The following is a 25382-nucleotide window of genomic DNA, read 5'->3' on the forward strand; positions in this document are numbered from 1 at the left end:
CGTTTATTTTTTTACAACTCGTTTTCCCGATGTGTCCGATACCACATGAATGCAACAGAACTGTACTGCCTGCTGCTCGCTGCAAAGATATTGCAGGTGAACGAGATGATTCACTCGTCCCATGTTTTTAATGAGACCGATGTTGACTTGCCACACACTTGCCACAGTTAAACAATATTTGTTTTGTTATTATTATTATTACAAGTAGGAGTAGTAGTGGCATATTTAAGGCACACTATATTATTTCTGTTCAAATGTAAATAACCAATTCTAAATGAATATGGAATTTGTATAACTTATTTAATATATTATAATTCTCTATTTTCAAAAGTTATTACATTGAATGAAACTGAATGTATTGAAATTGTGTCAAATAAGAAAAAAAATCAGTTTCCCTTGCTTATCAATATTTATTGCAACTCATTTAAGATTTATTTGCTTTCAGTCTTAAACTATGTACATTACACTATTTACTATACTCTAGAATACAGTAGCTCTGTAACAGAAACAATGCTGGAAGCTACAAAATATTACTCAAGAATGACAAGTTTATAAAAGCGGAAAAACAAGGCTGCTATATGCTGCCATACCAAGTTAAGAAACATTTATATTTTACTCAAACACTGTTAGAGTTAGACTGAAAAAGAGGAAACATATTAACAGTGTAAAAAAAAGTGTGTCAAAAAGAGTGCTAACAGAATATAATGTACAAGTTTAATCTAAAATGCATGATTTAAATTTAGTTGTAACTCTTTTCCAAAACAAGAAACGTAGGTGTCCAGTCTATTATCAGTGGTCTTTTAAATCAATTTAGAAATGAGCTCCTTACAGTCTATGGCTCCTACATCTACCAACATCTTTGTTAAATACCAAATTAAACACCGAATACGTTTCTGCGTAAAGGGGAAACTAGCAGCAGTTTCATTGTCTTTTATCATAAATAACTATTGAACTCATTATGCTTATTTTATGACAAAAATAATTTATTGTATAATATATATATTTATTTAATAATATATATATATATACACACACACACATATATGTATATATACATATTCATGTGTGTTCATATTGTATATATACATATATATGTATATAGTATATATTTATATATATATAAATATATATATTTATTTATGTACGGTATAGTATTTTTCAAAGTGAAGCTAAATGTCATCAAATAGTGTGACTGCCTCTTTAAGAGTTCAGTGGTTGATTCGTAAATGTCGTTGCAGTCGTTCTTGTATTATAATCTCGCGATATCTTTACCAGTCAGTGGCGGCTGTGTGGCCCGTTGCCCCTTGTTTAATCCGGACAGAGTTGTCGATGACGTTTGAATGAAAAACAGTGCACATTTTCTCCACTTCGGACCCAGGAAATAATGGCTTCTGCATTGGAGCAGTTTGTGAACAATGTGCGGCAGCTCTCCGCTCAAGGTATGGTTTCTGAATGTGTTAGAATGTGAAGTATTAGCGTGTTAGCTATCACATGCTATCTACTGCCCTGCCGATCGCTCAGCAGCCAGAGCCCTCTTTTTGCTTTATCATGTAAACATGACGCAAAAATGACAGTCTCTGCCGATAGAGTTTCTAAAGTACCACAAGAATGTACATCAGCTTTCGGAGATTCCAGTGATGACTGCGAACTTGTTAGCTCTTAAATGATTACGTTAAAAATACACTTTTTGTTTTTGGAGTAGAAAAATAATTTCTGGGGATCGACTACCGGTAGTTCCGCCTCGACCCCAAATGATTGGCTGTCGGACGGAACCCGTGTATACTATTGGTTTAAGTCATCTGTCAATCCCATTTGCAATAGCTCTTCTGCAAGGCCTCGATATAACACTTGATCGGCTGATTTAAATTGATATACACATCCAGAGCTGGCTGTTAATGAACAACATTTGTGCAAATAGGCCTCTTGTTTGTCATGGACAGGACAATTTATTTATTTTTGACAAATTTGACCATTGGAAAAATATTAATTCATTTACTTATTGATATTGAGGGATTGTTATTATAAGAATTTTAATTTGTTTTTACGCATTTTCTTTTTACAGTTGTACAGGCACGCCTGTGTATGTGTCTGTATCTTTCTATACAAGAACTTAAGGGTATGCTAGAAGGTCTAAAAGAACTTTCTCTCTGTGCTCCTGGTCCTCAAACACCCAGGTCAGATGACTCAGCTGTGTGAGTTGATCAACAAGAGTGGGGAGCTGCTTGCCAAAAATCTGTCCCACCTGGATACGGTGCTAGGGGCATTGGACATCCAGGAGCACTCTCTGGGAGTGCTGGCTGTGCTGTAAGTAGACTTTTTCAAAATTGGTAGGTGTATTTCTTACACCTTTACATTTAACTTCAATGTATCCATTGAAGATGTGTAAGAAATACACCTACCAATTTTGCAATTTATTTTTTGTCCCACATAGTCCCCAACTAGTTCTCCTTGTTTCTTTGCAAGGTATTTGCTATCTCACATTTTTATTTTTATTTTTTTCAGATTTGTGAAGTTCTCCATGCCAAACATCCCTGACTTTGAGACGCTTTTCTCCCAAGTTCAGCTCTTCATCAGTACTTGCAATGGGGAGCACATAAGATATGCAACAGACACTTGTAAGTCAAGATTCTGATAAGTCCTCTACTTCTGAGTGTTTTTGAATCATGTATGTCATGGCTACTTGTTGTTCTAAAGATTTTTCAGTCACAAACAACAGATCTCTGCAATGATCAGTATTGGGGTTGGGTGATGCACACCTCAACAACCCCACAGAATGTGATGATTTGCAAAACATTAAAACCTGTTTCATTGAAAAGAGCACAAAGACAACATATCAAACAGCAATGGAAAGCATGGTGTATAGCATAACAACTGCAATTGAATATTATTATTAGCCCTTTTCAGACTGCTCTTTTTGCAAAAGTGCGAGCTGAGCCTTCATTGCGTGATTGTTGCTGGTATGGCTATATCAGTCTGACATTACTGGCCTAAAGCCTTCTGGTTGAAAGATAAGCGACTCTACCACTGAGCCACAGCTGTCCCACAGATCATATTATGTTGGCACTGAAAAATATTAAGCAGTGGATTATGTTGGCCTGTAGCGTACTTTATCAGAATTCAGAAAATGGCAGAGATATCGGGAATGTTGTAAATAAGGAAAATACAATGCTATCCAGTCGTCCAATCAAAGGGTTGCACTTGTGTCATTTCAATACACTGAAGTTTAATGGGCCCGTCCACAACCTAAACATCACACAGAAGGCCTTTGAAACAGCCTTCAATTTACTGAAACAACAATTTAAAATCTTTACAAGGGCCTCTCATTCTTATGCCTACTGTGCAGTGTATAATGCCCTTCATATGTCAGCTGTTTAGGGTCAGAAAATACCATGGACATGACACACTGAACCCAAAATTCATTTTGAGGAAGATATCAAAGTCAGTTAGTGCTTGCTTGTGCTTTTCCAGAAGGCTCAAAGTGAGTTTCCTGGTCATTATGTAGATCACACTGTGTTCTGTGGAGAGATGCAGCTTTTCATTTGTGTAATTTTAATGTGTTCTAATCATCGCTGACCAGAACATCTGATCTGATACTGTGTGCATGCTCAATAATTGAAGGCTGTGGTGCAGTTTAAAACATAGCTCCAAAAGAAATGGCTGTTGAAGTGCAGGTGAAGTGATGAAAATATCCACAAAAACAGCCTTATGTTAGGGTATGTATGGATTTCAAAACACTGTTAATCAGGAAGTTACCTGCAGTCTGGGAGACTTTAAAAACCCAAAAAAATCACAGTCCAGAAAATTCTCTTTGAGCTCAACTTTACTTTAAATCATCATCAAAATACATTGATAAAATGGCAGCTAACAAAACAGAATCAAATCTCAATCGACAAAGGGATAGTGAGGACTTAATAATAGCTCTAAAAGGTTCTTGGTTAAACCCACATTGCTACTAGTAGGGGCGTAATTACAGACTATTAACCAAATAAAAACATGACAAATATCACACTTCAAAACATGCATTTACTTAAGAAAAATAAGTCGTTTTTTTCCCTAGAATTAGTTTGGATGTGTTCTGCACATCCATGTGAGCAAGATAATCATCTAACATTTCATTTCCTTTCTGTTTCTTCTTGCAGTTGCTGGTCTCTGTCACCAGTTGACAAACGCCCTTGTAGAACGTAAACAGGTAAGACTGCTGATGCTGAGGGTTGTTGGTTTGAAAGGAAATTTTACCCCAAATGAATATTTTTTCTTGATTAATTAATGAATTTGATGATTAAGTGTAGAGATTTCTCTGTGGTATCCAGTTAGTGTAAAATACATTTCAATACAATGATAGATAATGTTATTTATAAATAGGTAATGTTACCCCATCATGGCCCAGTGAGTAGCTGTTGCTGTAGTCTTCGGTCCAGTGAGCAAAGAGAGAGTCTATATTTGATGAAGCTTAAATGGGATGTTTACACATGCTCTGGCAGCCTTGGAAAACTAGTACATTTAATTCAGATTTTTAATTTTGATGAAAAGGCCAAAGTGAGCTGCCCAATAAATACGCCCTTGAGATTCAGCATCAAAGATTAGCATGCTATCCTTGTCCTCCCTTGATTTAAAGATTTCGATGTTGTTTAAACTGCTCTACAGGCTGATGTGTTTGATTATCTCTGAAGCTGCCACTGAGTACAACTTTTTTTTTTCCTTCTCCGACAGCCATTGAGGGGTGTTGTTGTCCTAAAACAGGCAATAGACAAAATGCAGATGAACACAAACCAACTTACCTCAGTTCATGCAGACCTGTGTCAGGTGAGTAGGCTTTCTCTAAGCAATATCTTTTCCAAGACTGTCCAGTGTAACTCTCTGAGTCATGTATACCTTTTTTTTTTCTTCTAGCTGTGCTTGTTAGCGAAGTGCTTTAAGCCCGCCCTGCCCTTCTTGGAGTTGGACATGATGGACATTTGCAAAGAGAATGGAGCTTACGACGCAAAGCACTTTTTATGCTACTACTACTATGGTGGACTGATCTACACCGGACTCAAAAACTTTGAAAGAGCACTGTATTTTTATGAACAGGTACTTCAACACATCTTAAAGGGTTACAAACTTTCCTTAAGAATCAGTTGCTAATATGACCAATAACCTTTTCAGTGTTTGTCACTTCTGTTACTTCTCTTGCCCTGATTTCTTTTTTCTTTTGTCAGGCCATAACCACTCCAGCTATGGCTGTGAGCCACATCATGTTGGAAGCCTACAAGAAATACATCTTGGTGTCACTCATTCTCCATGGCAAAGTGCAGCCACTGCCTAAATACACCTCACAAATAGTAGGAAGGTTCATCAAGGTACGAAACATTTCTATGGAATTATTGCATGTTGTTATTGTTTCAAATGTTTTTTAAATGTTCGGTCATTACGGAGAAGTTTGTGGTGCTGTTGTTTAATGTGATATAGTAACAGGTCATTAATTGAGTTTAGGTTTCAATAGAGCCACAAACTGCAGGATCCAAAATGATAAGCTCTCTTCAGCAGTTTGAACAAAAATGTATATTAACTTCTTCAAAGCAGGTTGTATTGCACTGTTGTGCTTTGTCAGCATTGTTTTAAGGTAAGTGTGTGTTAATAATATTCGTCCTGACAGTGTTTACACTCCAGCAGGCAGTTGTGAATATTTGGTTCAGTCGATCAAGCTTTATTGGTTTCATGCAATCATATGAGGTACAATCACGGTGAAATGTAATGTCAGGCCAGATTTATTTTTCTATTGTAGCTGGGTATGACATTTTTTAGACTGTAAACTTTACAGAAATAAGATTTAAGGGAAACAGGCTGTACTTTTTTTTTACAAGTGTGTTGAAAACTCCTCAGCTTTGGCAAAATTGTGTGTTTTACTTTAAAGATAGATAATGTACAGGACATTGGATAGCCTGGTGGTTATAATATAGTCCTCTAAGGCTCATGTCCACCTAGTGTTAGGATATTTTTTAGTTTTTTAAAACTTTTTTCTGTAAAATGCTCCATGCACCTCACCATCTTAACTGTTAGTATTTCAGTCTAATCTAACTTTGTATGTGAATTTTTAACAATGCATATTTGATATTCATATAAAAAAGTATCAATACTTGGCGACTATTAGACAATATAATATCACGATACCATGCTGTATACATTTTTTTCCCCCACCTCTAACAGACACTGATCATAAGAAGTTCTGTTGTTAGCTATAAGATATTTTTCAATATGATTATAGAGAGTTTCCACAGGAGTGGCAATTTTCATTTTGCTATATATCATAGCAAAATTCTATAAATAATGTATGATAAATAGACTTCAGTAACTCAATATTCATGTTGCACACATTTCTTAAACCAGTATATACAGTTTTGCTATTGGTCGTTGGTTGTTCCATTAATTATTTTTTTTTTCCCGCTGTTCTGTCTCTTTTTCTGTTTTTATCGTTTAGCCCCTGAGCAACGCATACCATGAGTTATCTCAGGTTTACACCACCAACAACCCAGCTGAACTGCGCAACCTGGTCAATAAACACAGCGAAACCTTCACAAGAGACAACAATACAGGCCTAGTCAAACAATGCCTCTCTTCCCTCTACAAGAAGAACATCCAGAGGTTAACAAAGGTGGGTGTGTCTGCCTGTCTGTTCGTTGTTTTCTTGTATGTTTCTAGGTTCCAAATTAGAAGTAGGTACCAAATTGCTTTGTTACACAACTAGTATGTGAATAACGTTAGCAAAAAGGGTACCTTTGTCTAGAAACAACCACTTTTACTTATAATATGCTTTGCTAGAAACAAGAGCTAGATTGGACCTCTCATTTGTCACAATAATCTAGCATTAGTACACACTAGCGTATTCAAGAAACCTCAAAAGTCATTATCGGCATAATTACTTTATGCAAGATCTCAGTTTATATTTAAAATATTGGTTCTTTTAGGCTGTTGGTGTGCTAACCTTACTTGTAAAAATACAAAATACCACATATGATTTGACACATGAGTTTGTTTACCTTGATAGATAGAGGGAAAGTGCTTAGATCATCTACTCACAGGAAGTGAAAGTTTTAATACCAAACTATACAGATGAAGCCACCAAAAACTTCCCTTCCATGCCAGCCCTCAGGTATGTTTTCTGCAGACAGTCTGAGTGAGCTGATGTGAGAACACAGCACGATATTATCAGGAGAATTCACCTCAGCGAGTGGGAGGGGGTGGTGACGTTTATTTCCTGTGATCGTTGCACGACCATAGACTGTCTGCACTGTACCTTCAATACACAATGAATGGGGCTGCATTTTTAACTGCATCAGGTTGCAGTGAAAGTGGCTGCTGCACCCGCAGTAATGACGGTGCGGTTCAGCATTTTATACTGATATATTAGTCGCACCGGTTTATAAGACGCAGCCAACTTTTAAGACGAAAAAATAGGTATTAAAGTGCGTCTTATACACCGGATTAAACGGCTGCATTACATTTTCCGTTCATCAGTAGATTCTTCTCCCACACGCGCCACAGCCATTAAGTCACTTTATTAACTTTCACTCATCGGAGTCGATAAAATGCTCTGGGATAATCTGCTGTTTGATATAGTTTCTTTTTTTATTGATGTTTTATTACTATGTGATGTTTTAATTGTGACCAGTAGAGGTACTGCAGATGTAAACTAGCTCTAAGCTAACTCTGGTACAATGCATCAAATGGCAACATTTATGTTGAATATTGTACATGGTCCCTTTACAAATAAAAAAATATATATTTTCAACAAATAAAAACACTGCAGTCATGTCAAGCATAACACTGGCATAATGTTCATTTGAAGGATAGGTGTAAAGCTCCTGTGAGAAGTGAGGAGTGTTAAGCTTGTTATAAAATGGACTGATATCAACACTGATGACCCTATAAGAGCTACAAAAGCAAACAAGACCATTAGCAAGAATACTGCCCGTATAACTATCTGTATTGCCTGTAAGCGTTGCCATTGGCTTGGTGTCAGACTAGGCAATTACAGCACAATCCCAAAACAGCCTCTAATCTAACATTCTCCAGATACTTACTGTGACTGAAACATTTGACTGTATATATATTTGACAGCAGGATGAGACTTTTGGTCAGTAAAAATAACGGAATATGTACGAGACAACATGAATAAAGATATAAAGGGAACTGCTTTGTTTTTTAAGTAAGTCACATAATGAAAGTTCCTCACAGTGGCTTTAAACATTGTTTTCCTGGGAAGTTTAACCAATATCAGAAATACTGGCTAAATTGGGACTTGATACTAACCAGTGGTTCGGAGCACGTTTAAAGAACACTGAAAAATGAACCTGTTTACTTAGGTTGTGTTTATTTTAGTATATCTGACTTTTTAAAATGATGATCATGAACCTATGCAAACCGTGCTGCATAACATAAGTGAGCATTATCTAAATGACAGCAAACATCCCAAAAACAAGAATAAGTGAAGACATGAGGTTGCCGGCTGTGACTTATGGCGGTAATATTGAGCAGGAGAAAACTTAGCTTGCTGTCTTCCACGAGAATACATGAATGTCAACTTCCAAGTACTACGTGTAGTTGAGCTTTGTGCATCTTAATTGACCAATTTGAAATATCCAATTTGGTTGATCCAATGAAAAGTAACAATTGATGAGGTTTCAGTCATTGAACCTGGTATTCTTTTTGTGTAAATGCTCTAAGTGCACGTTTCTCTTTCTGTCTGCTGCAGACCTTCCTGACGCTGTCTTTGCAAGACATGGCCAGTCGAGTGCAGCTTTCAGGACCCCAGGAAGCCGAAAAATATGTGTTACATATGGTGAGTTGATTAAATAATGAATAACCTAGACCAATGCACCATCCACCCATTTAGTGGCAATCAAGTGAAATGTTTTATTACTGCACATGAGGGCGTATAAAATGATTTGAATGTTATTTTCTTCAACAGTATTTTCTCTTCTCTTAAAAGCAATACTTTGTTTAGTGTTGGGCAGATTGTTCTTAGGTAAAAAAATAAAATAAAAATTGGTGTCTCGCCAGCGTCTCATTTTTGTCCTGGAAAAATGGTCATTGATGGACATTTATCTTAACACTGCTCTTAATCATTATAGTAATAAATGAAAGTAAAGTTTACAATACAGCTCAAGCTGACCAAGAGCTACAATCCACTGTCCGCTGTCTGCCTGTGACACAAACAGCTCTGTGCCATGGCGAGTGATGTAATAATTGCACGACACAAGAATCAGTAATCAGATGTCTTGTTATATTAATCTATTTTTATTTATTCCTTGTTTGAGCTCTAAACTTCATGTTTTTTCCACTGATTGAGTCGGCGCAGACTTTAGCCGTTTTCACATATGCACTCCGGATAATATCTAGATAATTACAGGAGGACTGCTCCGGATATTCTCCTGACCCAGCCGTTCACATATGCCCCTCACAGCGGGGGACTATCCCTGTCAGAGGGGAGGGGGGGCGGGGGGGGTCTCCTGAGGTGAGACGCGAAGTTAAAAAACAACGCGGAAGTAGCGGACTAAGCAACAGAGTCCGCTACACAACACAAAACGTAATGCAGCCGTTTAATTACCTGCACAGAGATCGTAGCGGTCGCGTGCACACTCGGCAGTCACTGTATATAAACGTCACCCGCCCTCCTATTGGCTCGAGCTGAATTCTCCGGAGAATATCCTGCTGCGTTCTCACATCAGCCCACTCGGACCTGCTGCGGAAAAATTACTCGTGGGCCTGGTCGAAGAAACTCCGGGTGAAGTCCGAGCAAAATATTTGGCTGTTTGCGTTCACACATACAACTCCTCCTGGAAATATCCTGAGTCTTTCAGGAGATTTCTGCCCCTCATATTAAGATGTGAACGATTGACACTTTTCATAGCAGTCTCTGCCATCAGTGTGTGAATGTGTTTTGAATAGGTAAGTGTGATCTGCGATGTCAGAAGACTGACCACTCAAAAGCGCTATTCAAGGTCAAGTTTATTCACCATTTATTATATTTTGCCTCTTTGCAGATTGAAGATGGTGAGATCTACGCTAGTATTAACCAAAAGGATGGTATGGTCTGCTTCCACGACAACCCAGAAAAATACAACAACCCAGCTATGCTCCACAAAATAGACCAAGAGGTAAATATGTGCTACTGTTATTTTCAATGTTGTCTTGCTTTACATGATATCTGTATCATATACATCTTAATGTTATGTATACTGTCTAGAAGTTTGATTTCTATTTTTGATGTGCTTTTTGTCAAGATGTTGAAATGTATAGAGCTGGATGAGAAACTAAAGTCTATGGATCAAGAAATCACAGTAAACCCCCAGTTTGTGCAAAAGGTGAGGTGATTTAAATTACACTAAACAGAAATAGTAAAGGCTAATATTTGTATTTTACGTATGTCAGTTGTATTCACATGTACTACTTAGTTGAACCAATTTTTTTGCTTTTGCATGTGCTGGTTTCCACCTTATCTTAATGCTAGATGAACTGTATATTACACCAATTACATTTTAAAATTATATATTTTAAAATATATATATATATTATTTATTTATTTTATTTTATTTTTTTCAGAGTTTGGGATCTCAGGAGGACGATGTCGGAAGCAAAACATCAAGTTATTCATGAGGGGCCTAAACAGGGAAAGAATGTTTTAGCCAACATGTTCTTCCCAGGATGAGTAGGATTTTTTAAAGAGGAAAATACACATTCTATTGCATAAGAACATTGGTCAAAGGAAAATCTAATTGTATGGAATGATAATACTTTTGGTTATTCTTTCTTCAGTGTCTAAAGAATATCAAAAGATCCTGACAGAAAAGGAAAAAATAATAGCAGTTTTGTGAATGTTTTATTTATCAATGTTCAGGTCAGAGCACCACTCCCACATTTACAGAAACCACAAAAAAAAATAAAAACTGGACTATTTTGTTCCAATCATTTGTGTGAATAAGCTCGGCGTTTATTTTTTTTTTCTGCTGCATGATGGCCGTAAAATATGGGCATTACACGAAAAAAAAAATGATGGCTGGTGAGGAATAAATCTGATATATTCTACATCTGTCAAGACTGCAATGATCGTTTCCCTCTCTAGCTCTTCTTTAGGTTAAAATGTAGATACCATCAATAGAGATTCTGTACTATGTATATGGGGTGCCCTTGATTGATTTTGGCACATTGGAGCGGTTGCTAACAGCTGGTGCACTGTTTTCTTTTTGTTGTTTCCTTTTCTTTAGACTTTTAGAAAAGATCCACTAGTGATCGATGGAGCATTGTATTAAAACATTTTGACGGTAACAGATGGAACCAAACTGTCATTCATTTGGAAAATTGAGGTTTGCAATTGTGGATCTACTTGTTAATAATAAATTGTTTACCAATATGATATAGTTATGGGTTACATGTCTTTGTGAAAAAATGCTTGTATATTGTTCAAAATGAATTATACAACAGTTTGTTCTGACCAAGCAATCTCATTGGACAAGAGATAGGCGAACAACATCACTGGGACAGCATGTATCACCCTGACAGTGTTTTTCTTATTCATCGATCTCATACCTCAGAATAACACAACTGACTCTAATTTGACTGATTTCATGATAAAATTCATATATTTGAACTTACAAGTAAAGGTTGGTAGAAGTAGCTGCTCTGTGGTAACCTTGGACACAAACAGAGTGGCAAGAATGTAGTAAAATAGAATGTTTCGGTTGCCTGGCAACAGTCAAGTTTCAGTCAAATTGCGGAACTAGTTAAGTTGGTGAAGTATCAAAGTCGTGAAAAGGTTGGCCGAGTGCCAAAGATAATCACACTAGTGCTGATAGTCAGTACAACATCACTCCCCCTCATGTGTTATTGCTTAGTTTACATTTCCTTCAAATTTAACATTGTTGCCGAATAAAAGGAAGGTCATTTGTTTTAACCAGAATCCAGACTGTTAACATGTTAATATCTGCAGTGAAGACAGGCTGCTTCAGCTGTGGTGTGTATGTCACTTGGGGACTCCTGTAGCCAGCCTCAAGCGGACACTTGCCCAGACACTCGCTGCACTACCGCATCGGCTTCATTTTTTAAGTGCTTCCGAATTGCAAAGTGCCTACACAATCTGACAGTAGACATTCCCTTCTATCCGTGCTGAATACTGTTAGTACCTACTGTTCAGTAGGCGCGCAAAGCAGGCCGATATTTGTTCCTACTTCGTCTGATTCGTTCAGTGTGGAAGTGGCGTCATTAGCCATGTTACTGACACTCCAACTCAGATGTGATATGTACGATGACTCAGTAAATAATACAAAAGTTCACATTGTGTGTAAACAATTTGGGTGCGTTATCTGAACCTGCTGCATCCATCCTCGTTTGTTTTGATTTGGAGTCGCATGTCAAAGTGACGTTTTCAATTTAATTTCGCACAGCATTGTGGGTGTTAGAATACAATTCATTTCCTGAAAGGATGCATCCGAACCATACTGCACAAAACCCAGAAGTTAGTATCCATGCAGAAATGTTCAGACTACTGAGGTGGACCCAAAAAATGCCCACTGACCACGAGGGTTCAGTCTACTGAAACCCCCTACACTCCATACTGAACTGTGGCTTTTCCAAAAAAGGGCCCGGAGGTTGCTGCTTGGTCTTACCTTAATATTTAATATTTACACACTTACCCTACATTCATGTGATGTTGGACACAGGAAAAATAGGAAACTCTGGAAAGAAATAGGTGCCCGACTTTAACTTCATATCAGTCACATGGGATACATTTTTTTTTATGTTAAGATACTTTTAAATCATTCGATACGATACAGTTCATTGTCCCCTTGTGGACATTTGTCTTGGACTCAAAGTGTTACCAAACATTCAGCTGCTTTCACTCGAATCAGTAAATAAAAACAATAGAAAAAACCCCATCCACACATAAACAGAAAGGCACATATCAATGCAGGACAGCACAACATGTATGGCACATTAGCCATATTGCACAAGATCTCATGCTTACTCATAATGCATGAGAGATAAAGTAACAAAGGTAAGAAAATATTAAAAGCATACAGGGACACCATGACCTTATTGCACACCCCACACAGCCTTACAAAACATTCAGAAATTTGATTGACGTGGGAACAACGTATTGCGCAAACTTTTTGCTTCTGGTCCATCTGAGCAGCACATGAAAGCAGCCAGTGTAGTAATGTTGAGTGAATGTGAAGAACTACACATACGTTATCCTTGATATATGAATGCATCAAAATACTTTTGTCAACAGCATTATTTGATAAATCGCCTTGATGTTTGCGTCTGGGTGTGCCTCGCCTTACTGGACATGAAACATTAAACCAAGTCATGTTGGTTGCAGCACTACAAACACATCCACCTTCAGCTCAGGAGAAATTGCCCACACTCCAAGTCTTGTTTAATCCTTTGTATCAAATGTTGTAAATATAAACAGTGCAGCTGAACTAGCAGCCTGCTCAGCTCTGTCTGTTACAGTTTAAATGATTCAAAAGTCAAATCTTCTGTCCTTAAAGCTCATGAAATGTCATTGCTTATGAAAAGCATATTGCCAATGCTTCAGGAATGTCAAAACAGATGAGGAGTTGATGAGTTTGTTTTGTCACACTAAACTGATTGGGTAGGTAAACTCTATGTTTTTTTTTTTTTTTTTTATTAGAGAGAGGACATGACAAAGGCTAGCATTGTATCTAGTGGTGTGTTCAAGTCCCACATTGAATCCAGAGACAGTAGAGCGCTGCAGAACAGTGATTTGTTTAGTAATTATTGTCGGAACAAAGGTCACTGGAAAACAGACTGTCATGCTTTTTCAGTTAAGACTGAAACAAATTAATGCAATCCATTGACAAGGGTTTATTGTGAGTTTCCTTGGGTTGATTGCCAGGGGGAGCTCAGTGTTGAAGAGGCCTTTGAACTTTTTCTTAGAAATGGTTATGTTTCTCTTCCAGTAAGTAACCATAAAGTGCTTGTTAGAGAGAATTTCTGCATGCGCCTTGTTTGAGCACTGTGTCCTCCTTCTCCATCCAACACATCCACAATACACTTTTCACACACACTCACTTACTAACACTACTGACATCCAAACTTTGTCTCTTTTGCAACTTAATTCATATTTTTGTCAATATAATGGTTTAAATAATTGTTATTTCAATGCCTCCTTTATGCCTCCTTTTCAATGCCTCCTTTTATGGCATATTTATCTGTGAAAAAGTTAGTTGATTTTGCAATGTAACTGCGTGCCCGACTGAGTGCCAATATCATCTTGCGGTCGGATATGCTATCAGATCAGATGTGTGCTCCTTCACAGAGTCAGTAGGAGCTGATACTGCAGGAAGCTGTAGTAATTAATTATCTGATGCAAGTTGAAAGACTACAACCACTGCTTACATCCCTGTTGCATACCTCCTTGGCACAACAATTATATTGGTTGTCGCTCGGCTAAGGATGTAAATTAGACAATTAATATTCATTTAATAGTTAACTTACCAAAATCAGAGGTGTCTAATCATATCGTAATGACCAGTGCATGGATTTGATCAGTCCACCCCCAAAAAAGTATTTTTCCCAGGATTACACAATGTATTGACAAGGAACTGCAGCACCAATACAAACCTGCTGAGTCTTTCCTTTTAAAAGCTAATGTATATCTAAGAACCAGAGACATGGTGATTGGTCAAATTCAGAAGAGGAACAAATACATTATTTTAAAAAGGAGGACATATAACAGCCAAATAAGGACTAATTCAGTCACTCATGCAAGATGTTGAGCAGCTTTGTACTTGAAAATGTTGAAATGAAAGGCTTCTTCAGTTCTGAATTGAACTGGAGAAGAGGTGAAACGTCTTCAAGATGTTCAACTAAGACCAGTTGTCTTTGTAACAAACTTCGATTCAAAATCTAAGTACATAAAGCAATATTTCTGTACACCTAATTTTGTTTGCTTAGGAAGCTGGAGAACATTGTGTTGCTGAATTATCCTGCCATTGCTTCATTAAGTGAACATAATTAGACTAGTTTGTACAGTCCAAGTAATTAATTTGAAACAGGACATTTGGCCCAACAATATCACAAACTGTCCAGTAGATGGAGACAGCTAGCAATATCTGAAAAGACAATCTGTTCGGTGCGGAAGAAGGCAAAAAGAAGATTCAAACCTTGTATCAGTGTCCTTGTCAAAAATTAAAAAAATAAACATATCACTTCTAAAAATAAGAATGTTAGGCAATTAAATAGCCAAGGGTAAGAAAGGTGATAGATTGAGAGGAAATCACCTATTGGGATTGTTTGTAATACCAGTTCCCATTCCAGTTTTTCCAGGAAGATGAACAGGAATTAAATGTGTTTTCTCCCTGGAGGCAGACAGATCGCCCACAAGTGCTCCAAAGTGGGCCCAGATTTCTGACACTTCCTCCAGATGAAGCCTCAATTTTTCCCAGGTTTGGGCCTTTTCTGGCAGGCACCTCTCTGTAAGATCTACACCGCTGTGCAAGGTAGACCCATTACTAGGAAGCTGCCTCTCAGGGGCCAGGCCCAAAGAAAGGTGTGAAACAGAGTCTCATGGGCCAGTGAGAGCAAATCCCTCTGGACTAGCAGTCCCCAAGATATCCAGCTGTTTATCAGTGATGGAATGTCTGAGAACCAGACCATATTTAGCCTGTTTGGGGCTATCAAAACGCTCTGCGTCCAAATCATCTTCAGGACACCAGCACACTGTTATGCACATCTTGAATTTCTGAGGGGCAATAGGAGCTGCTATAGACTAATCTACACTGGGTTCCACCTCTTTACACTCAGGAAAGTAAAGGGGCAAAGCCACGCCTCAGACTTTAGTGCACCATGCCCTATTGTTTTCAGTAAGAAGGCAGACTCGAGCCGTTTTCACATATGCACCCCTGAAAATATCTAGATCATTTCAGGAGGACCGCTCCGGAGATTCTCCTGACCTGGCTGTTCACATATGCTCCTCACAGCGGGGGAATATCCCTGTCAGACGGGAGGGGGGACAGGGAGTCTCCTGAGGTAAGACGTGCTATATAAAACAACATGGCAGTAGCGGACGAAGCAACAGAGTCTGCTATACGAGGCTATGATGAGAATATTTGCCTTTATATCAATGCTACGTGTAGAATCACAGAATGACAACATCAATAAAAGAGCGGAGACCAACGTACTGACGAACAGAGACCGTAATGCAGCCTTTTTATTACATGCAGCGAGTTCGCAGTTGTCGCGTGAATACCACCGTGCTGCAGTCAGAGTATATAAACGTCACTCCCCCCTCCTATTGGCTCGAGGAGAATTCTCCGGAGAATATCCTGCAGCGTTCTCACGTCGTCCCACTCGGACTGGGGGAAAAAATATTAGGGGCTGGTAGTAGAAACTCTGGGTTAAGTCCGAGCAAAAAATTCAGCTGTTTGCGTTCACATATACAGCTCCTTGTGGAAATATCGGAGTTTTTAATCTGGAAATGTGAAAGCCCTATAGAGGTCAGAACCTATGGTCAGAACACACACTTAGCTGTGGAAGTGTAACCAGCGTTGGGCACATGACTAAATTAGTTACAGAGTTACTGCATTATAAAAGTAACTTCAGCGTATCGTCATCCTCATAACTGTCACATTATTTAGTGATGCTGTGGCAGAATTCTGCTGTGACAACTTGTGCAATTCAAATAATCTGTAGTCATTTTCTATTTGGAGGTATTTTTCTAATTAGATCTCTGAAGGCAACATTCTCAACTGTTGATATGACAGCTCCCGGATGAATGATCCCTGTCTGTGTTTGTATACAGTGGCACGACATTCTTACTCCCAGGATGCTACCGTACTGACGTTAGTGTAACCTAGGACAAGGTTACACTATCTAACATGAATCTGGAAAGTAAGTAATTTGTTACTAGTTACTGAAAATAGTAGTGGCGTAACAGTAACGCACAAGTCCCAACACTGAGTGTAACCCAGCTGAGGAAGGGGTTACTGCCCTTTGTGATGTCACAAAGGGAACATCTCCAAACGGCCTGTTTGAGAAATCATTTTCTGAAAAGCGGAGCAGGAAAGAGACGGAGAGGATGGACTTTTCTCAAAATTGTTTGCAGACAGGCTAGGGACACATATTAGTGTTAGATAACCATGGTAAAGTGTATTTTGCATTTAATATGACCTTTAAAGCTTAGAATGCAAGTGATAGGGACAGATAAACAGACATATAATACATTTAAAAGTAATATAAAAAAAAATCAAATGAAAATGAATGAAATATCCATTAACCAAACATTTCCAGTCCACTGTGTCAGCATGACTCCTTGATGCAGATCCTGCCTTCTACCTAATACAATTGACACATACAATACTTTCTTATATAAATCATTCTACAATGTCACATCTAAAAATATATGGAAACATGGGTGTGGTTCTTGTTTTGAGCCCTGTTTTATGAATCATCTCTTTGGATTGGACTGATGGCTTATTTCTTGACTGACACATTAATATGAAGTAATGCACTGGCACTGATGTATATGACCTCTGATGACCAAAAGCTTAGAAGTTGTTTGACAAAAATCCAAATCACAATTATGCTTGGCACCAACATAGAAGTAGGTAAAAAAAAAGACATACAGCCTTATATCCAAAAAGAAAAACAAAATAAATACATATCTGCTATGGAATTGGGTTCTTCCAGTCAGCATTTATAGGGTGGTTTTTCAAGTTCAGGTTATTATCGAAAATGTTAAATGCAAAATGAGGATAAGCCTTAGACTGTTATTATTTCTACTCGTAATTTGTGATGAATGAACATTCAGTGAACAAATGTATTATTTAGGGGCTTCATGGAAAGTTAAGTTCATCCTGTCCAGACAATGAATGTCTTTATCAAACTGTACAGCACTTCACCCATAAATTGTCGAGATATTGTTGGTAGGATGTCAAAATACAGAAACAAGCAAACACACAAAATCATTGAGTAATTCCATTCATTATTCACACAATTCTGTTTCAAAAGCAGTGGCTAAACGCTACAGAGCATACAGAAATATGTATGAACACCAAGGCTATGATTGGGTAGGGATGATATGGGCATGTCCCCATTAAAGTCCAGAACATTTTGATTTATCCCAAGTGACAGTGAGTGTTAAGTAGTGGTAATAATACATTGTCCCTGATGCTCATGATAGCATCTCACAGTTTGGTGTGTTTGATTAAAAAGCTTTAACCTGCCAAGATTTGCATCACTTTGCCAGAATTATTATAGGGCTATACGTAGTGACAAATAAAAAAAAGGAACATTTCTTTACAAGCAGACACTGGAGCAGAGAGAGCAGCCATATCCCACCACAACCTTGATGAAGAATGATTAAAAGCTGCCTGCTTAATGATTACACTATTTAAACTAATAAGACATACAATTTATGTTTTCTAAAAAAGTGAGGTAGGTAAGGATGTACTTCATGACTGGCTTGTGAATACGTTTGAAATTGTATATATTTGCCTGGATCTCTAAAAGGAGCACAACAGAGTCTGAGAACATCCCAGAGTCTCATGTTTACAGTATTTCTTCAGATTTATCTCAATATGGGGAGATTTCTCAGATAAATTCTACCACAAGACTTTTCTTATATCAGATTTCATAAGAGAAGGTCTGTTTTATTAATAAAGTGTCGAGTTTAGTCTGACAAAGATGCTAACCAATTTTGTCTTGGGAAATGGAGACACCTTACTAAATTGACTTTACTAGGGAATAAAATATGGGAAATCTTGGCCCCCGCTGCTTCCATTTCTGCCATTCTTTATATAATAGCCATTTTCTCAACTTAAAGGCATTACAGCTTTGATCAACAATCCACACAACAAATCTCTCAGACTTAGTCTTTGTTTTTTTTTTGTTCACATAAGACACAATACAGTCACAAGCTTGTTTGTTCTCAACTCTCATTATCCCCGCATCCCCCCAATCATTATCCCTGTTGCTATAATTTCCTACTTTTTGTGAGACTAAGCATTTTTACAAGCAAATGCCACATGAGACAAATGTGAAGCTCAGGTGAGGAAACTAATTATCCAATCAAATCAGGAGGAAATATAACATATTCAAAGCACACATTTAACAAAAGGCTCTTACAGTGGCACTTCAGGCAGGGTAGCAAATAGAATATATAATCAAAATACAATATACATGAAAGTTCATGTAAGGATTTTCCCAAAGGTCCATTCATAGCTTTTCTTGGAGCATTACAATGTATCAAGGTATTAACATAATTATACTGCATTTTCATCCATGCCGGGAACTTTCCCAGAGACACTCGCAGAAACCAATTGTGGACATATAGCTACTTAAAAAGTAACACAGTAAATGACGTCTCATTAGAATAGAATAATAGAATAGATCAATCAATAGAAACCTCAAGTGTGTATATGTACAGTATTTGATTTCAACACCACTTGTTTATGTAGTGTTGAGAATCACTAGAGTTTTTTTTTACTCTGATTCAGGGCAAACAAGTTCAGGAGATTTGTGCTTCAGTCAGTGTACTTTGCTTAACCTTTGAAAGCTCTCTGGAAATTGTTTATTTTCACTTAGACTTTGTTCATGTGTCAGTGTCCGTGAGCAGCAGCTATTACATCATGCTTCTGACTTCACCTATATACATAAATAGGGTCACTAAAGCCAGCCAAAAAAAATTGGAAGCCCTTAGCTTCATTGTCTCCTAGGATGTGACTTCCCCCTACAATCAGATGCTGGTCTGCAGCTCACCATTGAGAAGGGCAGCGTTGTGAGTCTCCAAGTTGGTGTTAATGATGGCTGCATCATTGACCATCCTACTCCTGTCTGCCCTGCTGTCACTGCGCTCTATTTCATCCAGACCTGCTACCTTTTTCAGGCACAGGACATTCGGAAAGCTCTTCTTGAAATTATCTGACAGGAAGGCGTACAGGATAGGGTTTGCGCAGCTGTTGGTGTATCCAAGCACCACAACAAAGTCGAAGGTGCTCTTCACAGCAGAGGTGGGGTTAATGGAGCTGGTGACGGAGGCAACGTTGAAAATGTAGAAAGGTAGCCAACAGAGGACAAACACCGCCACCACAATGGAAACCATCCGTGTAACCTTGCGCTCAGAACGCTTGCGCTTGGTGGAACCCACTCTCAGACCAGATGACTTTACCTGTCAAAGGAATGGACTGTCATTGACTTGTTTATATTGTGAAACACACTTATGGAAAGGTAGAGGTATTGCATTCTCATCTAATTCTTGCAGAGAAAAACAAATAAATGAATTTTCCCCCATGTTGAACTATTCATTTTAGATTAGAAATTTCACCAAGCAAGTACTAGCTAGCGCATAACCTTTTTCAAGGACCATTCAAAGCCAAATGGATGTCAGATTACCAGATGTTAGTCATGTTTTAGTTACTAATAGTTTGAAAGAATAACAAAACATGTTAGCTGATTTTAGAGTAGTCAAAAAAGAAGTAGCATCATGAATGACTATAATAACAATACTCCAAGTACGGATTTATTTAGTGAATGATTAGATTGGTAAAGTTTCTTTAGGTAGCTTTTGTTCAAACACACGGTTTGGAATGCATTTATTGGCCTTTCCACTGTCAAAAGTTGGGAAGGGTACCAAAATAACTGATCCGTACTGTCCTACTTTTTTGGTAACCCTCTGTTGGGGTGCCAAGCATACTGATCCAACCCTAAAGGTTGGAGCTAGACACACTGCAGTCTGTTGATTGGTTGAAAGAATCTTCACTTCCCATGTGACAGCGGTAATAAAGGACAAACACAAAACTCACCATGTTTAAATATCCTGTGGATTTCAAGAGAGTCATTTCAATGCTGTTTTTGCGATTTATATCAACGCGTAGCACCGCCCCATGGACTTACATCTTGCCTACCAAGAAAGACCACTATTGGCTGTCTCTTTGTACTATCTCTTTGGCTCCCAACATGTTTAAATTAACTGTATTGTTGCAAAAAAAAGTGACGCTGCACTAACACTGCACTTGTGCTTCAATCACTTTTTAAATTAAGCAATTTATGTGATTCAATTGACACGTAAATCATCAGGGTCAAATATTGGCACTATCTTGACAGCTGGATGTTTGTTGTCTTTCATGTATTTATAAAATATAATGTCATTCAATATAAGGGCTATGACAGACTATGTTACATTATAGTGTCTGACACTCACCTTGACAATAATAAAAAGGTAGCACAGGCATATGACAGTCAGTGGAAGAAGGAATCCAATCAAGAAGGTGTAGAATATGAACACTTTGTAATAGACATCCTGGGGCTCTGGCCACACTATCCCACACACTGGCACCTTGTTTAAGCCACTGAAGATCATAGTAGGTAAGATGACTAACAGCGACACACCCCATACTGTCAGGTTAATTAGCTTGGCTATGCGAGGCTTCCTCCATCTTGTGGATTTTATAGGATGGACCACAGCCAAGTATCGATCAATGCTCATCACCATCAGACAGAAGATGCTGGTGAACTGATTAAGAGAGTCTGGGAGAGGGAGAAAGACAAAAAGACAATTGCTTATGCACCTTATACAGTGATGTTGTTTATCTTAAAGTGATTAAGTAATGATATTATTATTATTATAACATTAAGCTGTCAAGAAAATGTGGTATATTTAGATCTTGCTTCTAGCAATAAAGCAAATGAATAAACGTGTTCCTTTCAGAACCCTTAATGTCCCAGAATGTGAACAAAACCCATTTCGACTCAAGAATAAATTAAATAACAATGTGTATCTAGAATTTCTTCATATTGCAGGCATACTGTAACATGAGCAAGAAAGAGCTGCATTCCTGTGTAAATCCTTGTTTTATACATACCAACAGTCATGATCACTCTGCAAAGCACCTCTCCAAAAGGCCAGTGCACCAGTGTCAGCTGCAGAGCGATGAATGGCAGGCTCATCATGCACAGAACATCTGCCACAGCTAGGTTCAGGATGTAGATGTTGGTCACCGTCTTCATTTTGGCGTATCGCAGGATGACATATATTACCAAGGTGTTGCCCCACAGCCCAACCGCACACACTACGAAGTAGATGAAGGTGATGACCACTGAGCTGGTCTTGTCCTGGTGAGGCTCCCTGGTATCAGAGACATTCAGGTCCAGGTCTGACTCATTCGCCTGGATGAAGCTGAAGCTGTACTGGAGGGCCTCAGGGATGGAGATATTTGGGAAAGGCAACTGATCCAAGGCCATGATAGATTAGGGTATCAAATGGATCCAAATGATAAAAGGGCCTAAGAGGTAAATGTGAAATCACAAAGGAGTTAATTTTTACATAATTTAAGATCTTTACAACTGGAAGTTTTGAACAGGATGATTTATCCTTAATGTAGAACATCGAATATCAAATCCTTGCTGAAAAGAAAGAGTGAAAAAGATCTGTGGAAGGAGAGTCCAGAGTGAAGGATGAGTATCTACAGTGGAGATAAAAAGAGTATTTCTTTTGACAAATGTTAGTCCTGCAGGATCCATGGAAACAGTTGCAACGTTATTTCATACATCTGCCTTACCACCTTTAAGTGTCTAGTTTTGTATTATCAGTTATTTACATTCCTTGATACACAAAACGTCTTATAGCAAGCACTTGGTAGACAGTAGTGTTGTAGTCAAGACCACACTAACCGAGACCAAGACATGCACGAGACCAGAGTGCTCCAAGACCGAGACATTCAGTCCAGACAGTACCAAAGGGAACTTCCTCATACCATGCATACGCACAAATGATGATGGACCAGCTTTCTCAGAAAATGTTAACACACCCTTTTATGATCGCAACTTCTACTTGTCTTCACCTCACCACTCTAGTCCTGATACACCAATCAGATGTCCTTTTATTGAGAGATGGGGGCATGGTAGTATGATGATTGCAGGTCAATTTAGAACGATTCTCTAATATACACAGGGTGATGAGAACAAAATTGGCCGGTGCGCACGTGTCATGAAACTGACGGTGATTTTGCATATGCACTTATTTTATGTGCAGAGTAAGAAACATTTCTACTTCTATATTAGTGAATGAGGCCAAATGTCTCCTTCGTTTGAAAACGCCACTTGAGGCACAACTTAAAATGACTGGAGCTTTTTGGTTTCCTACCAATTTAATCATGATCTTTACTTTACACTCTACTTTGGACTTATTTGGTGCTGCTTGTCAACAGGCAAGACAGGCAACTGCTTGGGGCCCAAGGCCAGTAGCCCCCCCCCCCCCCCCCCCAAGTTGAAAAAGTTTAAACCACAGAAGGGGCCAAAATGTGCAAAGTTTGCAATGACAGTAGGAAAACTCCCTAAGGCGGCCCCATCATAAGGCACTCACTCTCTTCTGCTGCTTAACGTTGCAACTTCCGCTAATATTGTATTATTATGTTCTTTGACCTTTATTACTGGTCTTTATATTTATAAACTAATGCCAATTTGAACTTTGGCCATCATTTTTTGCCATTTCCATTTTTTTGTTGTTGTTAAAGTATTTATAATTTAATGGTGATGAACGCTGCGGTTAGAGGGTTCCCTGTGAAATTTTGCCACTGTTTGTACTTTTATCCAGTGTCAAAATATCAGCTGGTCCTATTCTCTTTTCTCGTTGTCCAACTCAGGTCTATAAATCCTTCAAGGAATGTGCACATGTGTGCCTCTGTGTGTGTGCTGTCCCATGCCTGCATATATGCAACAGGTTGAAACTCAGTGGGAGAACAACAAGGGCACTGCGCCACTGAAAGCAAATGTTTATTCAATTGATCTCGGGGACAAACAGCTTGTACACCGTGGCAGGATCATTTGATCTTCCTCTGCAGCTTGCTCAACGAGGACAGTTTTTACCTAAGTTATGACTTCTACTAATACCATATATCATTCCTCAAAAATACCCTAATGACATTATGCTTCTTATTATTCATCTCTAAAAAGATTTAGTCAGTCTGTCTTTGTAATTCACACGATGAACCTGATCTGATAAATGAAAGCTACTAAAATATTTGAGCAATAAGGATGTGAGGAATTGTGCATCATTTAACTGAGGTTTCCCTCAGACTTTCAGACTGATAGGGAGATGACATGCCTTTAATTTCAAAACACAAAATAGGTAAAGAAAAAAATGACAGGATCCGCACACCAAGAAGATCCCAGTGTTTATTGATGAGTGATGTGTCCAACATGCTCTTCCTCAAACAAAATACATGTTCAGGAAGAGCATGTTGGCTCGAAACCTCACTTATCAATAAATCAATAAATCCTTTTAAAGCGAGCTTCTTGGTGTGCAAATCTAGTTCATTTTTTCTGTACCTATTCGTGATTTTGGATCCAGCACCCACTGAGGGATATGTGTGTCTTTTTAAAATTATTTTTCATCAACACAAAATGGCATCATTTTTTACCTTTTTTTCTGAGAAGGACCCCCCTGACCCCACTCCAATTGTGGCCTGTATGATACCCCTGGCTGCAAGAACTATCAGCTAAAACATTCAAGCCAAAATACTGTACAAACTGTGTAGAAATCCAAAGGTAATAGTTCGTCCAGTAGGCCTACTGATCCGGATTGGCTTATACCTCTCTTATAACGACACTTTAAAAAAAAAAAAAAAAAAAAACCTTCTCTAACTTGGATTTTTGGCTTAGCAGTTCTAAACTAACGTACGAAGCTACAGGAATGTCTTCACTGGAGCTGCACCTGTAAGACTTGAGCCCTGAAAGAAGCAGGTGTGAGAAGCATTTATCTAACCCTCTTATACAAGCCTACCAATTGGCACTAAAAAGTAAAATATGCGTAAAGTAAATGCTATTCGTTCATTTCTTTCTGGTGCACAAAACTAAGAAGGCTTACCGCTTGAATAGACATTATTAGTCTTTATTAGCCTACACTGTTTAATTAAACTGTTTAGTTAAACAGACACAATAAAGCGGTCTGAATTTTCGCTACAACACAGAAATGCCAATAATCCTCTGCAAAAAATGTCATTTTTAAATCTTAATTTATAAGCATTACTTACATTTAAGCAGAAAACGTCAACCTCATAGTAAGTCATTCAACATAGAGTGGAGTCCAGGCGCTCCGAATCAACGCTGAGCTGCTGGAAAGCTGCATCTCTCCAGCTCTCCATCCAACTGCTGTCCGGGGTTACCGTTACGCACAGCGGTGGTGTTGAGCCGCCCACTGGCCACCTTCGCTAGAGCTGAGTCTCCTCACACTTCTCCCTTGTCATTTTTTCTTTTTACCTCGCAAACACAATTTACCGCAGCCTTCACGTCTAATGACGATAAAGTGCGCTCACAACACAGTCTTAATAACACCAAGTCTTCCCACGCGACAAGACAGTCAGAGCAGATGGACTGAACGCGAG

At 38.4% G+C, this 25382-nt stretch overlaps 2 protein-coding genes across 2 annotated transcripts; one reads left to right on the forward strand and one right to left on the reverse strand.

The window, feature by feature from the left end:
* The first annotated feature begins 1264 nt into the window (after nt 1-1264).
* On the forward strand, nt 1265-11392 carry cops3 (COP9 signalosome subunit 3). Its single transcript, XM_061028004.1, has 12 exons — nt 1265-1439; nt 2175-2304; nt 2503-2615; nt 4140-4189; nt 4711-4803; nt 4891-5070; nt 5199-5339; nt 6458-6631; nt 8732-8818; nt 10023-10136; nt 10263-10343; nt 10582-11392. Exons 1-12 carry the CDS (start codon nt 1385-1387, stop codon nt 10633-10635), a joined length of 1272 nt encoding a protein of 423 aa, XP_060883987.1. The 5' UTR covers nt 1265-1384; the 3' UTR covers nt 10636-11392.
* Nucleotides 11393-19088: 7696 nt separating this feature from the next.
* On the reverse strand, nt 19089-25171 carry LOC132955682 (somatostatin receptor type 2-like). The gene is made up of 4 exons (XM_061028628.1): nt 25032-25171; nt 21864-22283; nt 21203-21528; nt 19089-20170 (listed from the first exon to the last, which is right to left on the reverse strand). The coding sequence occupies exons 2-4, from the start codon at nt 22240-22242 to the stop codon at nt 19739-19741; spliced, it is 1137 nt and encodes a 378-aa protein (XP_060884611.1). The 5' UTR covers nt 22243-22283; nt 25032-25171; the 3' UTR covers nt 19089-19738.
* Between the last annotated feature and the right edge of the window lie 211 nt (nt 25172-25382).

This window comes from Labrus mixtus, chromosome 21 (genome assembly GCF_963584025.1).
Source record: "Labrus mixtus chromosome 21, fLabMix1.1, whole genome shotgun sequence".
In the NCBI taxonomy this organism is placed as follows: Eukaryota; Metazoa; Chordata; class Actinopteri; order Labriformes; family Labridae; genus Labrus; species Labrus mixtus.

Coding starts and splice junctions, on each gene's coding strand:
- cops3 (XM_061028004.1), top strand. CDS start 1,385: ATGGCTTCTGCATTGGAGCAGTTTGTGAACAATGTGCGGCAGCTCTCC. Junction 5,340..6,457: donor TAGTAGGAAGGTTCATCAAG/GTACGAAACATT, acceptor TTTATCGTTTAG/CCCCTGAGCAACGCATACCA. Junction 6,632..8,731: donor ACATCCAGAGGTTAACAAAG/GTGGGTGTGTCT, acceptor TGTCTGCTGCAG/ACCTTCCTGACGCTGTCTTT.
- LOC132955682 (XM_061028628.1), bottom strand. CDS start 22,242: ATGGCCTTGGATCAGTTGCCTTTCCCAAATATCTCCATCCCTGAGGCC. Junction 21,529..21,863: donor CAGAGTGATCATGACTGTTG/GTATGTATAAAA, acceptor TCCCTCTCCCAG/ACTCTCTTAATCAGTTCACC. Junction 20,171..21,202: donor ACCTTTTTATTATTGTCAAG/GTGAGTGTCAGA, acceptor TTCCTTTGACAG/GTAAAGTCATCTGGTCTGAG.